Source organism: Protopterus annectens, chromosome 1.part1, assembly GCF_019279795.1.
Source record: "Protopterus annectens isolate FY-2018-M chromosome 1.part1, PAN1.0, whole genome shotgun sequence".
Classification (NCBI taxonomy): Eukaryota; Metazoa; Chordata; order Ceratodontiformes; family Protopteridae; genus Protopterus; species Protopterus annectens.
The window spans coordinates 1,572,220,414-1,572,241,465 of record NC_056726.1 but is presented as its reverse complement, the minus strand read 5'-3'; the positions used below and the strand labels follow the sequence as shown (position 1 = coordinate 1,572,241,465).

Here is a 21,052-nt window from a genome sequence, read left to right as displayed (position 1 = left end):
CACCACACATTACCACGTTACACAGGATGGACTTGCTCAAACAGCAGAAGGGGCTCTGTCCTTCGTGTGAACCTGAAAAACATTGAACTTTACAGTTTGGATGTTAGGCTTTTAATTCCTTTTAGTCACTGACGTCACCGTTACTCTGCAGATGTACTAGTAGTAAAGGAAACAAAAAAAAACTGAAACAAGAAAATCTTATGTTACTAAATGGAAAAGATTTTTTGTATGATGCTACAAGTGAAGAAAGGACCCATATCAAGCCGGGGAGCCTCGTTATCTTCAAATATGTGTGAGTGCTATAGAACACAGGTCTAGCATACACCTCTGTCAGGGTGCATTTGTCAGCCATTCGTCTTGCCTGCTAATTGATCCCTCCTCTTCATGTTATAAGGTCAAACGTTTCCTTAAAGGTACCCACCTACATCAGGTATCCCAGGAAATCTTTTCCTTCTCCTTGCTATTTGAATTATGTCCTTGAAAAATTAACCCTATCACCTTTTGAACCAGCTTCTTCTGCATCTTTAAAATTCTTGACTTGAAAGATAATGTTATCAGTGGCCTTATTTGCCAAAAGAATTTCCGATTTACAGGTTCTCATGTGCTCTCCTGCTTTCTTAATGTTTCATAAACACAGGATTGGTCTCCAAAATATCAATTTCTGTATGCCAAAAGTTGTGACTGACCTCTGTCTGAATCAATCTCTGCATTTTCCTACATTCTTCTTCAGTTATCAAAATAAAGGGAAAGAATTTTTGATATTCTGTCCGTCATAGACTGCTCAGATTTTATCTACATAGGACAAAAACTAAACCATCATGAAATCTGGCAACTCTTGGCCTCTTAAGAAATAAAAAAAAATGTGTCTTCCAGATTCAGATCAGTCCATCTCTAGGTGGCTATCCCTTTATATTCCTTTTTATCTCTTTATGCTGCTTCTTCCATGGTAAACCACTTCATGGTCAGGTCAAAGCATGTTCTACCCAGAGCTATGACCTCTTCTGGAGCGTTTTTCAAGACTCTTGTCTGTAAATCCATCCTAGAAGCAGCTACCCAGTGTTATGTTCAGACTTTTACAAAACATTACAAAACTCATGTTTTTTTTCCAGAGGTAGAACCATTTTTAAGGGTTGTTGGTGCCAAATCTTTTCCTCCAACCACCATCCTTTCCTTCTAAAAATGATGGTGCAAGAGGAAGGCACCTAAGCTTTTGTAGACTGACTGGATATGTGGTGTCTTTAACAGGATACATCCCATAAGTCAGCAGTAATGTAATGATAATTTGTTGAAACACTTACTATTACAGTAAGGTCGGAGACAATTGTACTTTGCCTCAGTCTCTTACTCTGTTGACCTCGGCCATCCTTACTGTACAGTTAGCCTTCAGTGCAGTCAAAGGATGTTCCAGAGATGTAGCTTCAGTCATTTAATGTATGATACCTTACCTGTCTCAGATTTACCAGTTTTGCCAAGTTCACTGTTGTGACATTTTTAAACGCCTTGTTGCATAGTCTCAGAAGGCAATGTGTTTACAGGAGAAGATGGAGCAGGAGGAAGACCTTGAGCAGTCTTAAATTTTCCTCCAGGTAAAATTCTTTCTTCAAAACCCAATAGTTTACATTAGCCACAGTTTTTATTAAGTAAAACAAGATAGCCAAAGTTCAGGCAAGGGTCCAGTCGCTAGGGCTCCTTCCAGAGCGGTAATGACAGCTGTGGCCAGGGTTCTCTGCAGTTACCAGACAGTCATGTTCTCTAATCCCAGGGGCTTCCACAGCCCTAAGGAATTGCCTGACTGCACCCCTCAGCAAGCAGTCAGGAGGGAGGAGCAATTAGGCATCGCTTCTCTCTTTGGCCATCTGTTATCAACCTGGACAAGTGGGTGTGGGCCATTATGTCCATGGGTTATGTGATTCTTCGTCTCTCAAACTCCTTATCCATTTACTGGATATCAAGCAACTTCAAGGAAAACTGGCAAAGTTAAAGGTGAATCATCTTTAAGAAGGAAGAGCCATAAAAAGAAAAAGATATTCAGAAATCCCCACTAGACCAGAGGGTCTAGATGTCACTCTGGTTCTTTTTGGTGCCAGAACAGATCACGGACCTCTGGTCCATTCTTGACTCGAGCAGCCCGAATTATTTTGTTCCCAAAAACACCTTCTGCATGCGGTGTCACTGAAGACAATCCTTCTGTGCCAAGATGGGATGTTATTTTTTGACCTCCTGGCTGCTACTTGCATGTAAAATCAACAAGTGAGCCAGGATGTTTCTACACTTCAAAGTTGGACCCAGTCACTGCCAGTGCCGGACACTTCCATTTGGTCATATCCTGGTCCCATGGTGTCCAACAAATGCAATGGGTGTGATAATGGTACCTTTGTTCCCTGCAGATGTAGAAGCTGTTTCCATATTTGGGCAACTTTCACCTTAATGCTGCATCACAAAGCCATCTCTTATCAGTATCATTAAGAGAGTCTTGAGTCTTTTTCAGTCTCTGTGAACAATAGTGAGTATGGACAGACCACAGCCATCTTGGTACCTGTTGGTGCCCTTCTATATCACTGTTGCAGTATTCTTTTTTTTTGCATAATATATCTCCTGCCAAGGATAGCTCAACATCTGTCCAGTGTTCTAAAGCCCTTGGGCTTTATAGGTGCCATGCATCTGATGTATGCTCCCCACACAAGGTATAGGGCATAAAGATGATGTATGGATGCAAACACTCAGAACTTCTTTGCCACCAGTCTGAACACCATTATTGAGCATCAGTCTGAACATCCTCCTGCTGTGCTGGTTACCAAACTGCTTTCAGATAAGTGCCCCACTGGGGTTTCTTCTCTCCTTTTTCTGTTTTGTATTATTTGTGTTCATGTCATCCAGGAAGGGGAAATGTCAATGTGGGAGGCAGATTCCCCATAAAGACCATCAGGACCAGTTTCTGTTTTGCTTGGGTGCTTCTCACAACCATATGCAGTGCTCTGTCTGCCAAGCGTTTGTGCCTAAGATGCTACGTAGTCTCTCCTCCTTGTCCATATATCTTGAGTACCAATGACTTAAGCTGTTGGCGTAGGGTGCTGTGGCAGAATCTTCCTGTTCTGAGGGCTATCCATCTGCTAAGAAGGCCAAAAACTTTAGCTAGTGAAAGCCCTGAAGACCATCCAGTCCTCTGTTCAGATTTCTCTGCTGCAACCCTGTCAGAAGCTGGCAGGGATCCAAATTCTTGCACTTCCTTGGAGTTTTTTTTCAAAATCTGCACCTGATATTGTGGAGGAACCTCAGCTGATAATATCTGAAGGATTGAGGGGGATTCCTCACATTTTAGTTAGAGAAAATACCTCCCACCATCATTGAATCTCGGTAAGGATCTGAGGAACTGAATTCATCAGATGAGGATTTCGGTTTGGATTCTGGAGAAGAATCCCTGGCTTATCTTCCCAAATTCCTTCCCCTCTGGACTGTGGTTCAGTGGAAGAGGATTCCTTGAGTCCAGACTCCCCCTTGGAAGAGTTGTCATTTGGGGATATTATTGCCCACATGATGGGATATTTTAAGTGGGACTGTTCCCTTGCCTCTAACATTCAAAACAGGTACTATGAGCTTCTACAGATGGAGTCTCCCAAACCATCAGCTGTCCTGCTGTTGTGTTTGCCCTTTTGGACACCTTTTTCTGCTGCCTCTGTAGCTTTTGGCTCTGTCTCCTGCACCAAAGAAACCTTATAGGTTCTATAAGGTGCCTGGGGACTGCAAGTTTTTATATAAGTGATCTTCTACTGATACTTCAGTGGTCTCAGTTTCTTCTAACAAACCCTCTACATTTTGCCATCTACTAAGCTCCTTCCTTCTGATAAGGGTAGTTGAGTCATGGAAAGATTGGGCAAGAAAGTTTGTACTGCTGCTGCCTTGTCTTTTACTGCCTGACTTTAATAATATTTTTAAAATACTTAATCCAGATACTTCGTATTTTATGCAGGCTGTCAAGATTAGGCATGATTTGTCCTTTATGATTCTTGTATCCTTTTATCTGTCCACATTTTTAACTTTCAAAGAACTGAATTTGGGGCCTCCTTTCTGCTGTTTTGATACTTGAATGAGTTGTTGGCTCAGTATTGTGATATAGGGCAAACATAAGGCAGGAGGGCGGTGGAGCAGGATGCTAATAAAATCCTAGCAAACACTGTGCTTAACTGATAAACTCCATATATAAGCACTTGCAGGAAAGACTCATCCCTTGCAGTGCTGCTGCTATGTGAAATACTTAAATACATGTAATTTATGGGGAATTTAAGGGGAAAATTTACTACCCCCTCCATTGACATTTTTAGGGACTGTAATAGATTATGGAACTGTGCCCTGTGGGAAATGTAAAGCTTGTAAAGATATAGTAAAGAGCTCTCCAAAAATTAATGGTTTTGGTTTTAAAGTACTAGGTCAATTTGGTTGTGATACAAAAGGTATTTTATATGTCCTAAAATGTCCCTGTAATAAGTTTTATGTGGGGAAAAGCAAACGACCCTTTAAAGTTAGGTTGTTAGAACATGTAAGGGACATTATTAAAGATAAAAAAGAAAGCTCTATAGCTGAACATTTTAATAAGTTCCATGGGGGGGTTGCAGGTTTACAGGGTACAGTGTTAGAAAAGGTGGATGTTGCCCAATATGATAATGTGTCTATAAAGAATAAATTATTATTTAAGGAATCTGTATATATTTTAACATGTAATACTTTAGCCCCTAAGGGGTTAAATCTAGAGTGTAACTGGAATTTTTTTTATTTGATTGTTTAATTAAATATTAATTGTTATATTTATATGTGTATATAAGCCAGGTGATTGTAATATTTTACTCCTTGAAGGCTTTCTGCCGAGACGTGCTTCTGGTTACTGGCTGGTAGTTTTTATTTTTAAACATGTAATTTATGTTGCATTTTAAATGCTTGTTTTTTTTATATACACAGATACAGCGAGTACAATCAGTGCATTACAAGATACAGTAGATACAAGAAAGGCAGTAACAGCACAAGAGCGCCAAAAAGAAAGGGAAGAGAAGAGAAGGCGTCGGCTAGAAAGAGCAAAGGAAAGAGAAAAAAAGCAGAAAGAAAAGGAACGGAAGGAGCTGAAGAAGGATGATGTGCTGGGTGGCCAGGTGTTGAGTGAACATGACAAGAATTTACTAGCACGCTGGAAGAAAATGTCTGATCCTGGCAGTCAGCCAAGTGCTTCCAAGAAAGTGCTACAGAATGGTGGCTTGACCACTGAGGTAAACAGCACAGTAAGCTGCAGTCAAGTTGCACCAGCAAAAACAAATTATTCTAACTCTCAGAACATCATCAGTTTGCAGAACGCTCAGACCTCTCAAATAACTACTGACAGCAGAAAAACAGACTGTGGACAGCTGAGACAAGAAGACTTGCTGGTTGTTAATGGAGCACTCAATGCCATACCTTCCCAAGGAAAAGCATCAGAAACATCTGTTGCATTTCTGGGGTTTGGGGACAGAGTCGCTTCAAGCAACCACAGAATTCCACCTCTCCCGGTAGTTCAGAAGCAGAAAGGACCAGTAACTCAAGCTCAGTCTCTCTCAACTGTTCCTCAGACTCTGGTGCACTCTGTTTCTAATCCTAGCGGTCCTGCTAATATGATGCATTATTTCCCTGCTCAGTCTGGCTCATTTTCCATCAGCAATCCTGGTCAGATAATTATAACCGCTCCAAATGACCTTAAAAATGCTCACCCTAAACCTGAATACATGATGCCTCCCAGTGAAATAAGCATCATGTCAGGACTAGGGGTGAAGTACACTCAGAATTCAGTTTTTCAGCCACACTTTGGTGAGGCAGCTATGAACTCTTGGAATAGTTTGCTTGGTCAAGTGAAGACAGGTCCTCCTTCATCCTTACAGCCTTCAAGTTCTGTTGCCCCTTGCCAGGAAACCTGGGCTGTCACTAATCCTGTACAGAATCAATTTCCTCATCATATCCAGTGCCCAACAGAAGTTGCTCAAAACAGGAATAGTTATCTTAAACCACAAGATGGAGGGCCTTCAATGAATCAGCCTAGTATTGTTAATCTTGGAAGTTACATACAGAAAGGAACAGGTTTCAGTGAACATGAGGGTATCCATATTGATCAGTCGGTATTTTTACAGAATATTGTCCCATCCCCTCCAAAACCCACACTTGAACCTTCACAAAGTATCACAGATATTTATCCCTCACAATCCAGTTTGCAGCCTCCTGGACAGAAATCCCAGGGTGTGAACCAGCACCCATCAGTATCTATATCATCTCCAGATACGTCAAATTCCAATTCTCCAGACATCAGCGTAGTAACACATCAGCTTTCAAAATCACAGGTAAGTGAACTGGCATTCTGAAACATGGTTGCAACGCTTCGCTGAGAAAGCATTCTGTATAACAAATAGATGAGTGAGTAATGAATTAAACTTGTTAAGCACTGAGATATGCATCACATTATGTGCTATACTTTGAATTGTTTAAATAAAAACTGAGAAAACTGGTGTAAAGTCCCAACAGGAATAAGTGAATGGGCACCACTGTTCAGAATCAAAGGAGAATTTTAAGAAGGCTTATTCCTCATTGTTTTTTGTTTGGGGCATAAGTACAAGTTTTTCTGTGACATTTCTTTATTTTTGGCAATATCTTGCCTAGAAGAAGGCTTTTCCAGTAAGCAACACAAGTAAGACTTTGGTGCCCTTTTCCATGGCTAAAGAGATCATGTACGTACACAGGAGGTGACTTCTAGAAAAATATTAAAGTAGCCTTACTTTTATGACTTGTTTTACCAAATGTGACTGTGAATCTTGATTGGTTGATTTGCTAGGTACTTCATTCTGGCTAAGTAATGGTAGCACATTAGAACTCTCATAAAGCAACATGATTATAAGGGAAAGTCGGGCTAAAACCTAGAGGTGCAGAAAGCTTCTTTCCTGGTAGCTTCATCTGGAGTCACCCTTTAGGTCTGTTCTAAGGGATCTTTTTATGGTAGAACAAGCACCATTTTCACTTGAGCTGTATACAGTAAGAACCACCTCTTGGCTTTATTCCTAGATGTCCATGCCTGCAGCCAGGTCACCCTTTTCCCTTCCATGATCATCTTGCTTTGGCATGTTTTCCAAGGTTTAAGTGTTGTTTCTTCTTGTACTGAAATAGGCTAAGATCACATTCCACTTAATACTTATAGAAGGATAAACCTTTAACTTTTTGCAATGTGATGAAACAGAAAGAATGTGGTATTTGCATTCTGTTTCTACTTTTTTGAATACCTCCCTGGTGTCAAGTGATTGTTGTAATTCTGGTTTTCAAATAAATGAATGATTTTTTGTGAAAGTGGAAAACAAAAAAAGTGCTATCAGCCAACGCTGTCACCCTTATAATTGTATGACTGTTACAGGTGTTACTTTATGACTTGATGTCATCAGAAAACTACGTCTTTGCTTTCTCCTTTTTATATTAAATCTGCTACTGAGAGTTATCTCCATCACCTTCAGGACTAAAGCTAGCAGGATTTAGTCAGCGTAGCACCTTAAAAATTTCCCAAGCATTCAAACCTCTCCAATTTACCCATAATTCCTAGCTGCTAAGGTCCCCTTTTTCAGATCCCTTCATTTGCAATTCATAGTCTCACATTTGAAGCAGTCCCAGGCTTTCTTTCGTCTTTGGGTTGGTGACATTTGATAAACTGGTGTATGCTTCTGCTTCCTACAGCTCAACTATTTTTTTAGATTAGGTTATCCCCCCCTCCCATATCCCAGTCCACTTGTGCCACTTTGCTCTGTTAGGCTACAGTATTATATTAATTTTTTTCATGACTTCATATTCAGTTTATTCTAGTAAGTTATGGTATTAGTTTACTGGTTGACAAAAAGCAGGCTGGAAGGCAAGCATTCTGTCTTGACTTGGAGAAAAACATTTCTCTGAATAATGCAAAATATATGGTAGTTGTAAGCCTTTCACCATCTAAACAATGAAATAATAGGCTAGAGCTCAAGAACTTCTGAGCTGCTTCTTGCGGTTGACCTTAAGGGTGCCCCTTTCACCTCCAAGGCCCTTCCCACCGCAGTCAAAAGAAAGACAGAGACAGGAAGATAAGTATCTTAAAGAAAGTTACTGCACCCCCCCCCCCCCAAACATCTGATGATTTTGTTATATTTGAGCTTGTTCTACCAAACTCAGGCACATTGAAAGAAGAGCTAGCACCTTTGAAAGGAACCTTCCACTTTGGTTAGTATAAAATCCTTCCTTCCTTAATCAGCTTAAGCTCTGCATTTCAATGACTCCAGAAAATCCATTTCAGTCCAGTTGGACTTTAAAAAGATGTGGAAATCTTTTTTTCCAGTACAGCAGCATGTTGTCCCAGCTGTCTTCCCTCACTAGCATAGGGAGGTCCAGAATACTTTCTTAGCTGACATTTTTGGGCCACAACCTTGACCCTTGCTTACTGAGATTCCTTTGAGATTAATTTCCTTCAAAATAGTCTTTCCAACTGTCATTGTTGGAGATAAAATTGTGACTCCTCATGTCCCAAATTTCTTGGCCTCCTAAGCCTGAAGGTCAACCTTGCCAGCTATGACTTCCTCATGGATTATGCCTCGATCGACATTGACAGTCTATTGGAATTAACCTCAAGTCCCCTTTCCATCAGAACAGGGAAGTCCTTTTCTAGGGTTTGCCATATGTCTGTCAACCTTGAGGTCAACAACCTCATACACCTTGTTGATGATGCTGTTGACCTCAAGCATGAGGTTGTAATCCATAGCTTATGAATCTGCTGCTTTTGTTGGTGATTTTTTGAGTTTGACTTAGTTTTGGGGACTATTGCTGGTGCTGACCTCAATGATGCAGGCTTCCTTGCATGGTCCCCCCCACAGTGAATACAGGTCATGGCTAAAGCCATCTTTGTTCCTGCTGTCACATGGCCCTACCCCATTTTGTTTACCCAGGGCAGAGCTACTAGACCACCTTGGCAGGATGGCATTCCTGTTCCCAGGAACCAGATTTTACCCACCTTGGATGTCCCATTGCCTAGGGGAGAGTCTTGGACTCACTTGAGTGTCCCACCTTGAAGTCTGACAGTGACCAGGAGACAGACATCACATTCTTCCACCTGAAGCCCCACAAGTTTGAGATCCTGGGGCTTGTAAGGAGAAAGGCTAGATAACCCCAAGAAACTTCCTCCATGTTGGAGCTGATCTTTACCATGGCATTTCACCTCCAGTTCTTTGGCTTGGATGGTTCCACCAGCCAAAAGAATGTTTCTGTTTTCCAACAATATGTGGAAGACCTCCAACATTCTGCTTCACATACCAAAAAGAGACCAGATAACATCCTCTGGCCACCTTAGGATTATCCTAAACTATCTCACAGTCCCTTAGTGGGTTCTGTCATAGTGCAGCTGCCCTTAACACCCTAGACACAAGACTATAGCTGTCCACCCACCAAACAAGGAGGCACATGCAGTGAACAGGCTGGGAGAGCAAGTTTTTCCATGGTCTATTTTTTCTGTGAGGAGATTAAATTATGCTGAACATACTGTAGATTCCAGAGAGACCTTATAGATGAAAGAGCCTGATTTCTAGAAGATTCATACCTAAATTGTAAACTGCAGACTAAGCTGTCTGTCCTCAGTCAGGTTATATGGCTAGCCCACAGTGATGTTGATGGTTCATTTCATACTGACTACCTGATGGGACCAATTGTGATGCATCGGAAAGCAACAAAAGAGCCTGTCTGCAAGAAATTTGGCCTGATCTGAGATGTGTTTTGTACTAGAAAGTGATTGGAAGCAAAAGCGGATTTATAAGCTTTCGTTGTCCTCTCAGCATAGGGGATAAGAATACATTGCCTCTCGTTTGTTGATATACGATATATGATACAGCAGCCATGTCTGACTGGATGGCAAGAACAGTGGAAGGAAGAGAGACCTGGAATGCCTGTAAGGTATGATGGACAGCCTCATTTCCAAAATGATAAAGTGCAGACTACCCTTCTGAGAAGACCATGTGCTTTGTATCATCTGCCCCAAATAATGTCCCCCACCCCAGAGCAGAAGCATCCACTATCAAACTCACCAGCGGTACAAGGAGTTGGATGAGTCTGTCCAGAGACAGGCTTATGCGAGTCCACAACAAGAGATGATATTTCACTTTCTGTGTATTTTCACTGCAGCATCTGTTGGGTTCATCTGCTGCTTCCAGTGAAGTAGATTCCATTAACTCTAGAGCCCAAAGGCAGATAAACATTGAAACAGAGCGCCATTATTTGAAGTAAGGCTTATCTGTGTGGAAGAAGAAAGGCTGTGTAAGACACTGTATCCAAACTGCAGCCTATAAAAGTTACTGACTGTGTGGGCATTGGCTGAAATGTCATCATTGTATTGTGATGACAAAAGACTGAAAAAACATAACAGTGAATTCCTTGAAACAATGTGTGCATCCTTTGTTGGAGCTGCTAGCAGTCAGCTGTCCAGGTAAAGAAATGTCCTAGAACCATGTAGCCTTAGAGCTACTTCTAAAAACCAGTATATACTTGGTGAACACAGTAGAGGCTGTATGTGGAATTGAGAATAAAAAGGGTCCCTGTGCAGATGTGAAAGAAGCTCTTGGTCTATTTAACCACTTTGATGTGCAGCCAGTCTTTATAAGAAAGACAAGCAATGGAGGATATGGACTCCACCATGACCACAAAAAGTGCTGTTTCTTGATGTGTTGGTTTATGCTACCTAGCTCTAAAGCTTGTCTATCTGTGTCATTTTAGTAGCTAAAAAGAACCCGAGTAAAAATTGCTTTCTGGTCTGGTGAGACTTCTTCAATGCCTCTTACAGCAAGTTGAGGACCTCCATTGTTGCTGTAGAGCTTTGATGGGTGGAATGTCTGGGACAAAATGTGTCTGGGTTTGCATCAGAAAGGGAATGAAATATTTTCTGAAAATGATCGTCCTTATGCAGTGTTCAGATGTCATCATCATTCGTTTTTCATAGTGGAGGGGCAAGCAGTCGCTGTCTCAGGAAGCAGAATGCTGACCCCTGAAGGAGGTTTTTGCTGTCACTGATCAGGTTCCTTGGAGCCTCCAACTCTGGGTGGACTGCTGTTCTGGAAACCAATTACTTTTCTGGGTTTGCCTAAGCCCAAGCTGATGCAGGATCTGCTGGTTCCTAGAAAAATGTCCCTAAGAATCCTGAAGTTTTACCCCAAATTTTGATACTGTGCTAAACCCATTGTCATGTTGCTCTTGAGTTCAGCATTTATTTTCAGCCCAGATACCAAGGCTCTGTCAGAAGGGACATTCATGACTTCAACCTTGGTGTTTTCAGCACTATGTTCCTTCGCTGGGGTAAGGCTTACTCAGTACTGTTTGCATCCCTGTCCAGTCAGAAATGCATCAAATTATTTTCCCTTATTCCTCTCTAGAGTATGCTTCAGGAATGCATGCATCCAGAATTGGCCCACAGCTCCTGTGTGCCTTTCCTTCTCTTTCCTTTTTCCCAGATTTCTGGAGACAGTCAAGATTTGCAAAGTCAAACTAATTCTCACAGTCCTGTCAAGTATAGTTCCCTACCTTGGCCTGCTATCTTTGATAAGTTTTTCACCATGAAGCCATCCAAGAGCCTTCTGTCTCACTTATCCAGCAAGTCTCATTTGCACCTTCATTCCCTGAGGCTAACTGCATCATTTCTGCAGTTCCACTGATAATGAGACATCCCTCATACCACAAGAGAATGCTTCATATTCCCACTGTTACTCACATACTTGATATCAGAAAACCTTCTTATAGTAAATGGACTAATTTTGTGATGTGGGAGTCTACCCAAGGCTTGGACCCAAATAGATACTATGCTTAGGGTTTTGGAATACTTTTTTTAACCCCTTGATACAGGTAACAGTTTATCTTCCACAAAACTTTGAAGCTATTACTAACTTTAGTCGGGGTCAGCATTTTCTTTGCTTAGCCTCCCTTAAGATTTTCAAAACCTTCCTTCTTTAGTCCTCCAGTCATATCACCTCACCAGTTGTTCTTCTGTATCACTGTTGCAGTATTCTTTACATAACTGATTCCCTGCCAAGGGTAGCCCACTGTCCAGCCAGCATACCAAAGCCTTAGAATGTGACATCTATGCTCCCCACTCAAGGCATAGGGCATAAAGGTGATGTACGGCCGTACATACCTCAGAACTTCTTTGCCACCAGTCCGAACATAATCCTTGGCCATCTGTTTGAATGCTCCTTCTGTGCTGATTACTGAGCCATGTTTCAGATAACTGCCCTATTGGGGTTTCTTGTATTTTTGTTTCTCTTTTTATGAGTTTACATGTCATCCAGAAAGGGAATTCAGTGTGGGAGGGAGATCCCCCATAAAGATCATCACGAGCGGTGTCTCAGCTGTTTGGGTGCTTCTCATGACCATGTGCAGTGTTCTGTCTGTCAAGCATCTGTCCCCAAAACCCTAAGTAGTCATGTCTTCTTGTTGAGTTACCTGGTGAATTGATATCTTGTTGTTGCAAGGTGCTATGGTGGAATGTTCCCATCCCGAAGGTCAGCTACCTGCCAAGAAAAAGGCCAAAAAACTCTGGTCTGATTCAGCTGTTATCCCGCCTCCTCTGAACATCTCTCTCGAGGCTGGTGAAACCCCAGAGGATCACCTGATTGTTATCTTGAATTCCTCTGCCGCGAACCTGTTGGAGGCTGACATAGATCCAACTTCTCGCACATCCTCTGAGGCTGTGCAAAAGTCTGCTCAGGATGTTGATGGGGAACCTTGGCTGATTATTTCTGAAGGATCCAGGGGAATACTGCAAATCTACTACTGGAGGAGATTCCTACTATGTTGATTGTCTGCAAGGGTCTGAACCTCATAGGGGTTTTAGGGCAGATGTTCCTCAAATGAAGAAGGAAAAAAGCATATTTTCCCTGCTGCTAAAAATCCCCAGCATGAATCAGTGTTTTATTCAGGAGTTATTCAATGCCTTAATAGCCTTAAAGCCTTCTCAAGGAGTTTCTGTGCCTTTGCCTTTTCCTCCTTGGTCATCTACTCCCCTTAAGAGGCCCAGAAAGTTCTCTGAAGAAGATTTGGATTCTGGGCAAGAATCTTTGGCATATTCTTCGCAAATCTCTTCTCTGTTGGAATATGGATCTGAGGAGGAAGATTCCATTAGTCCAGATTCTCCCTTAGAAGAACTCTGTTTTGGGGACACATCTCTTGCATGATGGAGTTTTTCAGTCGGGATTGTTTGTTCTCCGATTTCTGATATTCAGAAGAGATACTGTGAACACCTCCATATGTAGTCTACTAAGCCCTCTGCTGTACCTCCAGTCTTGGCTGCCTTTTTAGATACATTTTCAGCAGCCTCTCAGGCCTCTTATTCTGTTTCCTGCTCCCAAGAAGCCGGATTGATTTTACAAGATGCCGAATAATTGTAAGTTCTTGCAAAAATGTTGTTCTGCTAATCTTTCTCTAGTGTCTGTCTCTTCTTATAAACCTAAGCTTTTACCATCTACAAAACTACTTCATTCAGATAAGGACAATAGAGCTATTGAAATGTTTATATAAAAAGTTATATACTGCTGGCACCCTGGCTTTTTGGGCTACTAATTACCAGACTCATATGATTAGGTATGTTTTAGCCCTTCTTTCTCAAGCTTCTCAGGCAATCTCTGACCTCCCTGATTCTTTAGGGCGGGTCTTAGGCCTTTCTCTACTGGGTTCTTCCTCTCAAGTGACTCACCACTCTATTAAATGTAGATGTTAAGTTGTCCATCTCGCCTTCATTCTTGCTGGATGGGTTCGGAGCCGACCTCGGCTCGGACTCGGCCACTCTAAAAGTTCGAGAGTTGGTTCCACCGGCTCGAGGCTCCCCTTATATCCCACAATGCTAGGCGGTATTACCCCAGATCTCGTTTGCCGCTACAGCGATCGAGGTGTATTGTTTCTACCAGCTTCAGGTCAGTTATTATAGATTACTCTATAGTTAAATTTAACCCCCTTAATTTAGTCTTTTATAGTTAATTCCCTTAACTTAGTGGATTTTGACCCTTTTCTTCCTGTTTATCCACCCCTTTTTTCCTCAAGAACTTTTTAGTTCTTCCCTCAGGCCTTCGGGCCCTTCCATCCCCTTAGTGGAGTGTATGTGTTTTTTTTTAGGGATCAAAAAAAGAACTAATTTTTTTTAGTTAATCTTGTGGACAGTGTAATCGGTGTGTTTGTGTGTGTGTGTGGTTACACTTTCCTTGAAAATGTCTAAGGAGTCAAAGGTCTCAGGCTTCAAGAAGTGTGACTCGTGCTGTCAGAAAATGTCTCTGACAGACGGTCACACTTCTTGTGTATACTGCCTGGGACCTTTACACCTGCAGGACTCTTGTGCTGTATGCCATGGCTTTAGCCCTAGAGTCCTGCAGGAAAGAAAAAACAAACTTATCTTAAGAGGTTTGCTTAAGCCTGAGGGTTCCCCTACTGCTACTTCGGGTAAACCCTCTAAGGCTTCTAGGTCCTCGACTCCAGCTTCTGAGTCGAGGCCTAAGGCTTCGAAACCTACTGCTACATCGGCTCCGGCTGGAGCCGATGAGTCTCGAACTGCAGCTTCTGTGGTTCCCTCGGCTCTGGCTGGAGCCGAGGCGTTGGAAATTCCTGGGTCAGCTCCGATCAGACCATCGGAACCGACATCTAGAAAGAGGTCCAGGTCACCGTCCCTTGGCTCCGTTCATTCGGCTCCAGCGTCTCCCTTGCTGTCTGAACGGAGCCATAGATCTCACTCCTCTAGATCATCGAGGCTTTCGGATCATGACCTTCAGAGGGTAGTGAGTCGACTTCTTAAGTCCGAGGCACTGGCCCAAATGCTTCAGAGCCCGACTCATCAGTCGATGCTTGTCCCTATCCCTCAAAATGTTCCTCCTCCGACTCCTTTGAGCTCGGAGCCGGGGCGTTTCGGAACCGAGACTGTGGTAGCGTCGGAACCGATACAATTGTCTTTGGTTCCGTCGTCGGCTCCGATTTCTTCCTTGGAAGAATCTCGGCGCCGGACTTCCCTCGTCGGCTCCGAGGGGGTGAGTGGCATCGGACCCTTGTCCGACCCCGCTCTCCTTCTCGGTGCTTCGGCGCTGGTGAGTTCGGCTCCGACATCAGCCTTGGAGCCATCACTGTCGGTGCCGAGTGGGGTTCTCAGCTTTTCGGAGCGGGGACCTCTGGCTCTGCCTGACAGGGGTGCGTTCGAGGTCATGCGGAGCGTGTTGGAACCTGGTTCAACTCCACAGTCGGCTCCGTCCGTCCCTCCCTCTTCGGTGCCTCAGGTTATGTCTACTCACTCCCTCATCCCAGACCGCAGAGAGCCAGCTCCTCAAGAATCCCCTGTGGGGATCTCATCCTCTTCCGAGGCCTCTCCTGAATTGGCAGGGGAGCCCCCTAGGAAGAGAAAGTGTAAGAGGAAGCACATAGACTCACCTGAGTCTGTCACCTCTGACACAGATTTAGAGGATTCGAGGGTTCCCCGTTCCCCTTCTGAAGATGTCTCCTTTGCAGACATTCTAGAGATCCTGAAACAGAGGGGAAATTGGCCAGCCCTTAACCCTTCGGAGGATGAATCTGTGTATCTTGAGGCGTTTGGCTCTCGCCCTTCCACCTCCTGGGTGTCCCCCCCCCCCCTTTTGCCCCCCCATGCAGGTGGTAGCAAAAAAGGCGTGGACGGCTCCTGACTCAGTGGACCCCACCCCCAGGAGACCTTCAAAGTTTATCACAGCACCAGCAGATAAGCAATTTCTGACCAAGGGAGTTTCTGTGGATGCTATGGTGGTAGCTGCTGCCACTAAGAAGGAACTTAGCTGATCCTTCGGTGCCTGTCCATCCTCCTAACAAGGAATCTAGGTCTATGGACAGGTACGGGAAGTGGATGTTTTCGTCAGCGACCTTTGCTATGCGTTCGCTGAACTACCTATGCCATTTCACTCGTCTTCAAAGAGACTTGATCAAGGAAGCGAGTGAGATGTTGAAGGACCCTACAGCTGCGGGTTTTCAGGACAAGATGAACGCTCAGCTGGCTACCCTAAACTCTATAGCTAACTCCTCCATGCGCCTCCTTTCATATGCGGCTGATGGAGCGAGCAGAGCCGCAGGGATGGGTGTCGCCTTACGCCGGCATGCCTGGATGCGGCTATGCAATTTTGCGGACCCCTTTAAAACGTCTTTCACTAATTCCCGTTTGATGGATCATCTCTCTTTGGTCCTCAAGTGAAAGAAACTTTGACGAGGTGCGACGGATGGCAAAACTCTTTCTGCCATCGGAGTCCGTTTTTCTACTCCTTCTAGGCCTTACCCCAAAGGCCAGAAAAGTGGGAAAATGTGGTTCCGCAAACAATCTCAAGGGACTTTGCCTGACGACAGAGTCAGTTCCCCTCCAGAGGCAGAGGGGAACAATAATGGTAGACGCCGCCCTAGAGGCAGGGGGTCCGCAGAACCAGGGCAATTGAGAAACCTTTTCCGATAAGCCCTTCCAGCATCCCTGAGGTGTTGCCCGACTGTCCACCTTCGGAGGCAGTCAGGGAAGATTGTCACTGTACCCAGAAGCCTGGCGATCCCTAACTCAAGACAAGTGGGTACAGTCCATCATTTCGAAGGCTATTCCATTCCGTTCTTTCGTATTCCAAATCAATCAAAAAAATCCCTTCCAGATGTTCCACCCGCTCAAAGGGATCAAGCAGCGTTGGAAATATCAAAGTTGCTTGCAAAAGAGCCATTCAGCCAGTGCCAGCAGACCAGCAAGGATCCGGAATCTACTCCAAATTCTTTTTGGTTCCAAAGAAAACAGGGGACTGGAGACCCATTTTGGATCTCAGTATCTTGAACAAGTCGGTCAAGAAAACAAGATTTCGGATGGTCACGCTACAATCCATCCTACCCCTATTGGGAAAGGAAAACTGGATGTGCTCTATAGACCTCCAGGATGCGTACTATCATATAAAAATGAACAGACACTCCAGGAGATTCCTCCGCTTCCGGCTGGGAACCAGTCACTTTCAATTCAGAGCCCTGCCCTTTGGTCTCACCACTGCCCCGGTGTTTACCAAATGCATGGCAGTGGTAGCTTCTCACCTGAGACGTCAAGGATTCCAGGTGTTTCCATATTTGGACGACTGGCTCCTCACAGCTCCTACCAAGCATCTTCTTCTAATAGCCAGAGACTACACCTTTCGCATTTGTCAAAAGTTAGGTATCTCAATAAATTGCGAAAAGTCTGTTTTGTCGCCTTGTCGTGCTATTACCTTCATAGGCGCAAATCTAGACACAGTCAACATGTCTGCGAGACTAACAGACCAAAGAATAGCAGACATACGGAAACTGGTCTCCCTTCTATTCCACAGCAACAGAGTCAAAGCCAGATTAGTTCTGAAAGTACTGGGGATTATGGCGGCTGCTATCCCTCTACTTCTATTAGCCAGATTTCACATGAGAATCCTTCAATGGATGCTCTTCACACAATGGTCGTACCAGCAACTTCCGATGTCCCACACCATTATGATTACGCAAGCATGCAAGAATCATCTTCTTTGGTGGATTTCTTCCCCCCAGCTCTTCCTGGGAAGACCCTTTGTTCCTCCCCCTCCGGTTGCTACTCTGACAACGGACGCCTCCCTGATCGGGTGGGGGGGGCATTATCAGGGCAGAACAGTCCAGGGCATATGGCAGCCAGACGAACGCCACTTGCATATAAATGTTCTAGAGATGAGAGCAGTGCTTTTAGCGTTGCAAGCCCTTCAAGACTCTCTTCCCTTGGGAACGATAGCAATCCAGACGGACAACATGTCTGTAGTGTGGTATATCAACAAACAAGGCGGAACCAGGTCCTATCCCCTATGTCGAGAAGCACTCAGACTGTGGCAATGGGCGATTTCTTCTCAGCGGTTTCTGATAGCAACGCACATCCCCGGGAAGTCCAATCTAATTGCGGACAAGTTGAGCAGAGCTATTCTCATGCCTCACGAGTGGTCTCTGAAAGATTCTGTTTTGGAAAAAAATTTTCTCAAGTGGGGTCAGCCTTGCTGCGACCTTTTTGCTACTCCCCAAAACTGCAAGTGCAGAGATTATTTTACCCTATTCCCGTTACCAGGCCAGCCCAGCAGAGACGCTCTAGTCCAAGTTTGGCCCTGGGGACTTCTGTATGCATTTCCTCCCTTCCCACTAATCTCTCAAGTGATACAGAAAGCTATCACTCAGAAGGCCTCATTGATCCTCATTGCTCCTTACTGGCCTCGACAGGTTTGGTTCCCCTTTCTACATCAATTTCTGTTGGAGCAACCTTGGCATCTGGACCTAGTTCCAGATCTTTTGATCCATCAATCGTGTCAGTTACATCGCTCCCTCCCCTCTCTGAACCTCACTGCTTGGTTCCTCCTGTTCCGACCTTAGCCAGGCTTCCCCAAATATCTCAATCTGTTCGAGAAATTTTGATAGCTTCCCATAAATCTTCCACTCGGAAGATTTATCTTAGGAAGTGGAAACGTTTCGCCTATTGGGCTCAAGAAAGGGACATAGATCCTTTTACTGCTTCCATCCAAATAGTCCTTGATTTTCTAGCTGAACTCTTCCATGCAGGTTCATCTCCTTCTACTCTTAAAGTTCAATTGGCAGCTATATCTAACTTTCATGTGGGCACCTCAGATTCTGCCATCATGTCTCACAAGCTTTGCAAAGCTTTCTTGAAGGGAGTTTTTCTTCTTAGACCTCCTATAAGAAATCCTCCTCCCTCTTGGGACCTTAATTTAGTTCTCACATCTTTAATTCTTCCCCCTTTTGAACCTGCAGCCTCCTGTTCAATGAAATTGCTATCCTGGAAGACTCTCTTTCTGGTAGCCATTACTTCAGCTAGAAGGGTCTCAGAACTTCATGCACTCAGCAGTCGACCACCGTATCTTTTGTTTCATAAGGATAGGGTATCCTTACGGACCAATCCATCCTTTTTACCTAAAGTAGCCTCTGCGGCAAATCTGAATCAAAACATTGACCTCCCTGTGTTTTTTCCTAATTTTTCTAACTGGTCTGAACAAAAATTGCATTGGCTAGATGTCCATCGCCAATTAAGGTATTATTTGGATAGGACCAAACAGATCAGAAAAACTGACCAGTTTGTCTCTTTTATGCAGAAGGCAGAAAGGGCCTTTCAGTTTCGAAGGTATCACTTTCCAGATGGCTAACGTATGAAATTAGACACCAAAAGTTGCCTAACAAACCAAAGGCCCATTCAACTAGAGCTTTGGCTACTTCTATAGCTTTCCAAGACAGGCTGCCTATTGATACCATTTGTGCAGCAGCTACATGGGCTACTCCTCACACTTTCATTTCTCATTATAAGTTGGATTTAGCTTCTAGACATAGAGCTAATTTTGGTTCCACTGTACTCAAGAGTCTGTTCCGATAGGCCACCCGGGACAAGGTGCTAGGGACGCGGTCTCATCCAGCAAGAATGAAGGCGAGATGGACAACTTAACATATAGAAGTTATGTTCTTACCATAACGTTCCATGTTAGTTGTCTTCTTTTCGCCTTCTTTCTTTGCCCCTCCTTCCCCCTAGCCTGGACAGACCTAGAGGAGTTTGATTGTGACCTCTCTTTCTACCACCTCTATTGTATATAGGTATATGCTATTCTGTGCATATTTTCCTTCATCAGGTTTTCAGGTCACCTTCTTCCCTTCCTTTTATAGAGGTGGGTTTTTTCCCCTTTCCAGTATTTCTGGAGTTATTATTGGCTGGGCCTAGCTTACAAACGAGATCTGAGGTAATACCGCCTAGCATTGTGGGATATAAGGGGAGCCTCGAGCCGGTGGAACCAACTCTCGAGCTTTTAGAGGTCGGCTCCGAACCCATCCAGCAAGAAAGAAGGCGAGAAGAAGACAACTAACATGGAACGTTATGGTAAGAACATAACTTCTATTTATGATTCATCTGATGCTTCCTCTATGCCTTCTGCCTTTGTTCTGTTTTTGAGATGTTACTATTGGCTTCGTCTCCAGCCCTACCTGATGATATTAAGTCTAAGTTGTTGAACGTTCCTCTTGATAATAAGAGCATTTTTTGTTCTGCTGGTGCTGGGCTTTTCAAGTCCCTTCAGGATAAAGGCAAGGCTCTGCAGGAATTGAAACATATTTTTGTGTCTCCTATTGAAAACCGGGTTCTGTCTTGACAGTTTGCTTCCCCTTTCCCTGGTCCATGTTCCCTTATCCCTTCCCAGTAGGTTAATGGTAACTCAAGACTGTTGGGTTCTGTCATCATCTGCCAGGGATATTTCATGGTGTGGAAATCCTTTCCTCCTTTTCTGGGCATCCTGAGCCTCAGGATTAGCTTCCTTTCTTTCCAGAACTGCTTCAGTGTCTTTTGGCTCAAGGCACCATTCAAGCTGTGCCCAATGCCCAAGAATGGAAAAGATTTTTATTCCAGAATGTTTCTGGTGCCCAGGAAGAAAGGCACCTGGAGACCCATTCTGGTTCTTTCTCAACTCAGCACTTTTTGAAGGTTCCTACCTTTCAGATGTCCCTTCAAACCATGCTCCCTCTTCATCTTCCCCAGGGTTTCTTAGTATCACTGGACCTCAAAGATGCCTATCTTCACATCCCCATTCACACCCTTTTCCTTTCTGTGATGTTCATCGTGTTTCACTGTTGTAGTTATTACACTTGGGTTATCCTGCTGGCAGGCTACCCACAGTCGGCTTGAATTCCAAAGTCTTGGTCCGGCGTCGGTTGCTGTCGCCTCTTCCCTGACATCAGTGCGCCAGGGGTATAAAAGATGCAGCCAACGCCATTTTCTTCAGTCTTTCTTGCCACGCGGTGCCCGAAGCAAAGCAGTTCGCAAGTGCCAGTCGGCCGACTCCTGAGATTTTTGAAATCGAATTTCAGATCCGAAGTCTTCATTAAAGCTAAGTACCCCATTGGGGAAACTTTTTTCTTGCTCCAGACCGATGTCAGAAAAAGTTAACAATTGTATTTCTTGTGGGAAGCAAATACCTCATAAGAATTTTCACTCTTACTGTATTCCTTGCCTAGGCCCTGACCACGACGTTGCTTG

At 43.9% G+C, this 21,052-nt stretch overlaps 1 protein-coding gene across 5 annotated transcripts in view; it reads left to right on the top strand.

Moving 5' to 3' along the window:
- The window catches only part of MAPK7 (mitogen-activated protein kinase 7), a 735,466-nt gene that overhangs the window by 493,679 nt on the left and 220,735 nt on the right, over positions 1–21,052 (top strand). For all 5 annotated transcript variants that reach the window (XM_044083376.1, XM_044083369.1, XM_044083383.1 and 2 more), the window contains one exon: positions 4,951–6,347. In XM_044083376.1, the coding sequence (XP_043939311.1) occupies positions 4,951–6,347 (1,397 nt within the window). The remainder of the gene's footprint in view (positions 1–4,950; positions 6,348–21,052) is intronic.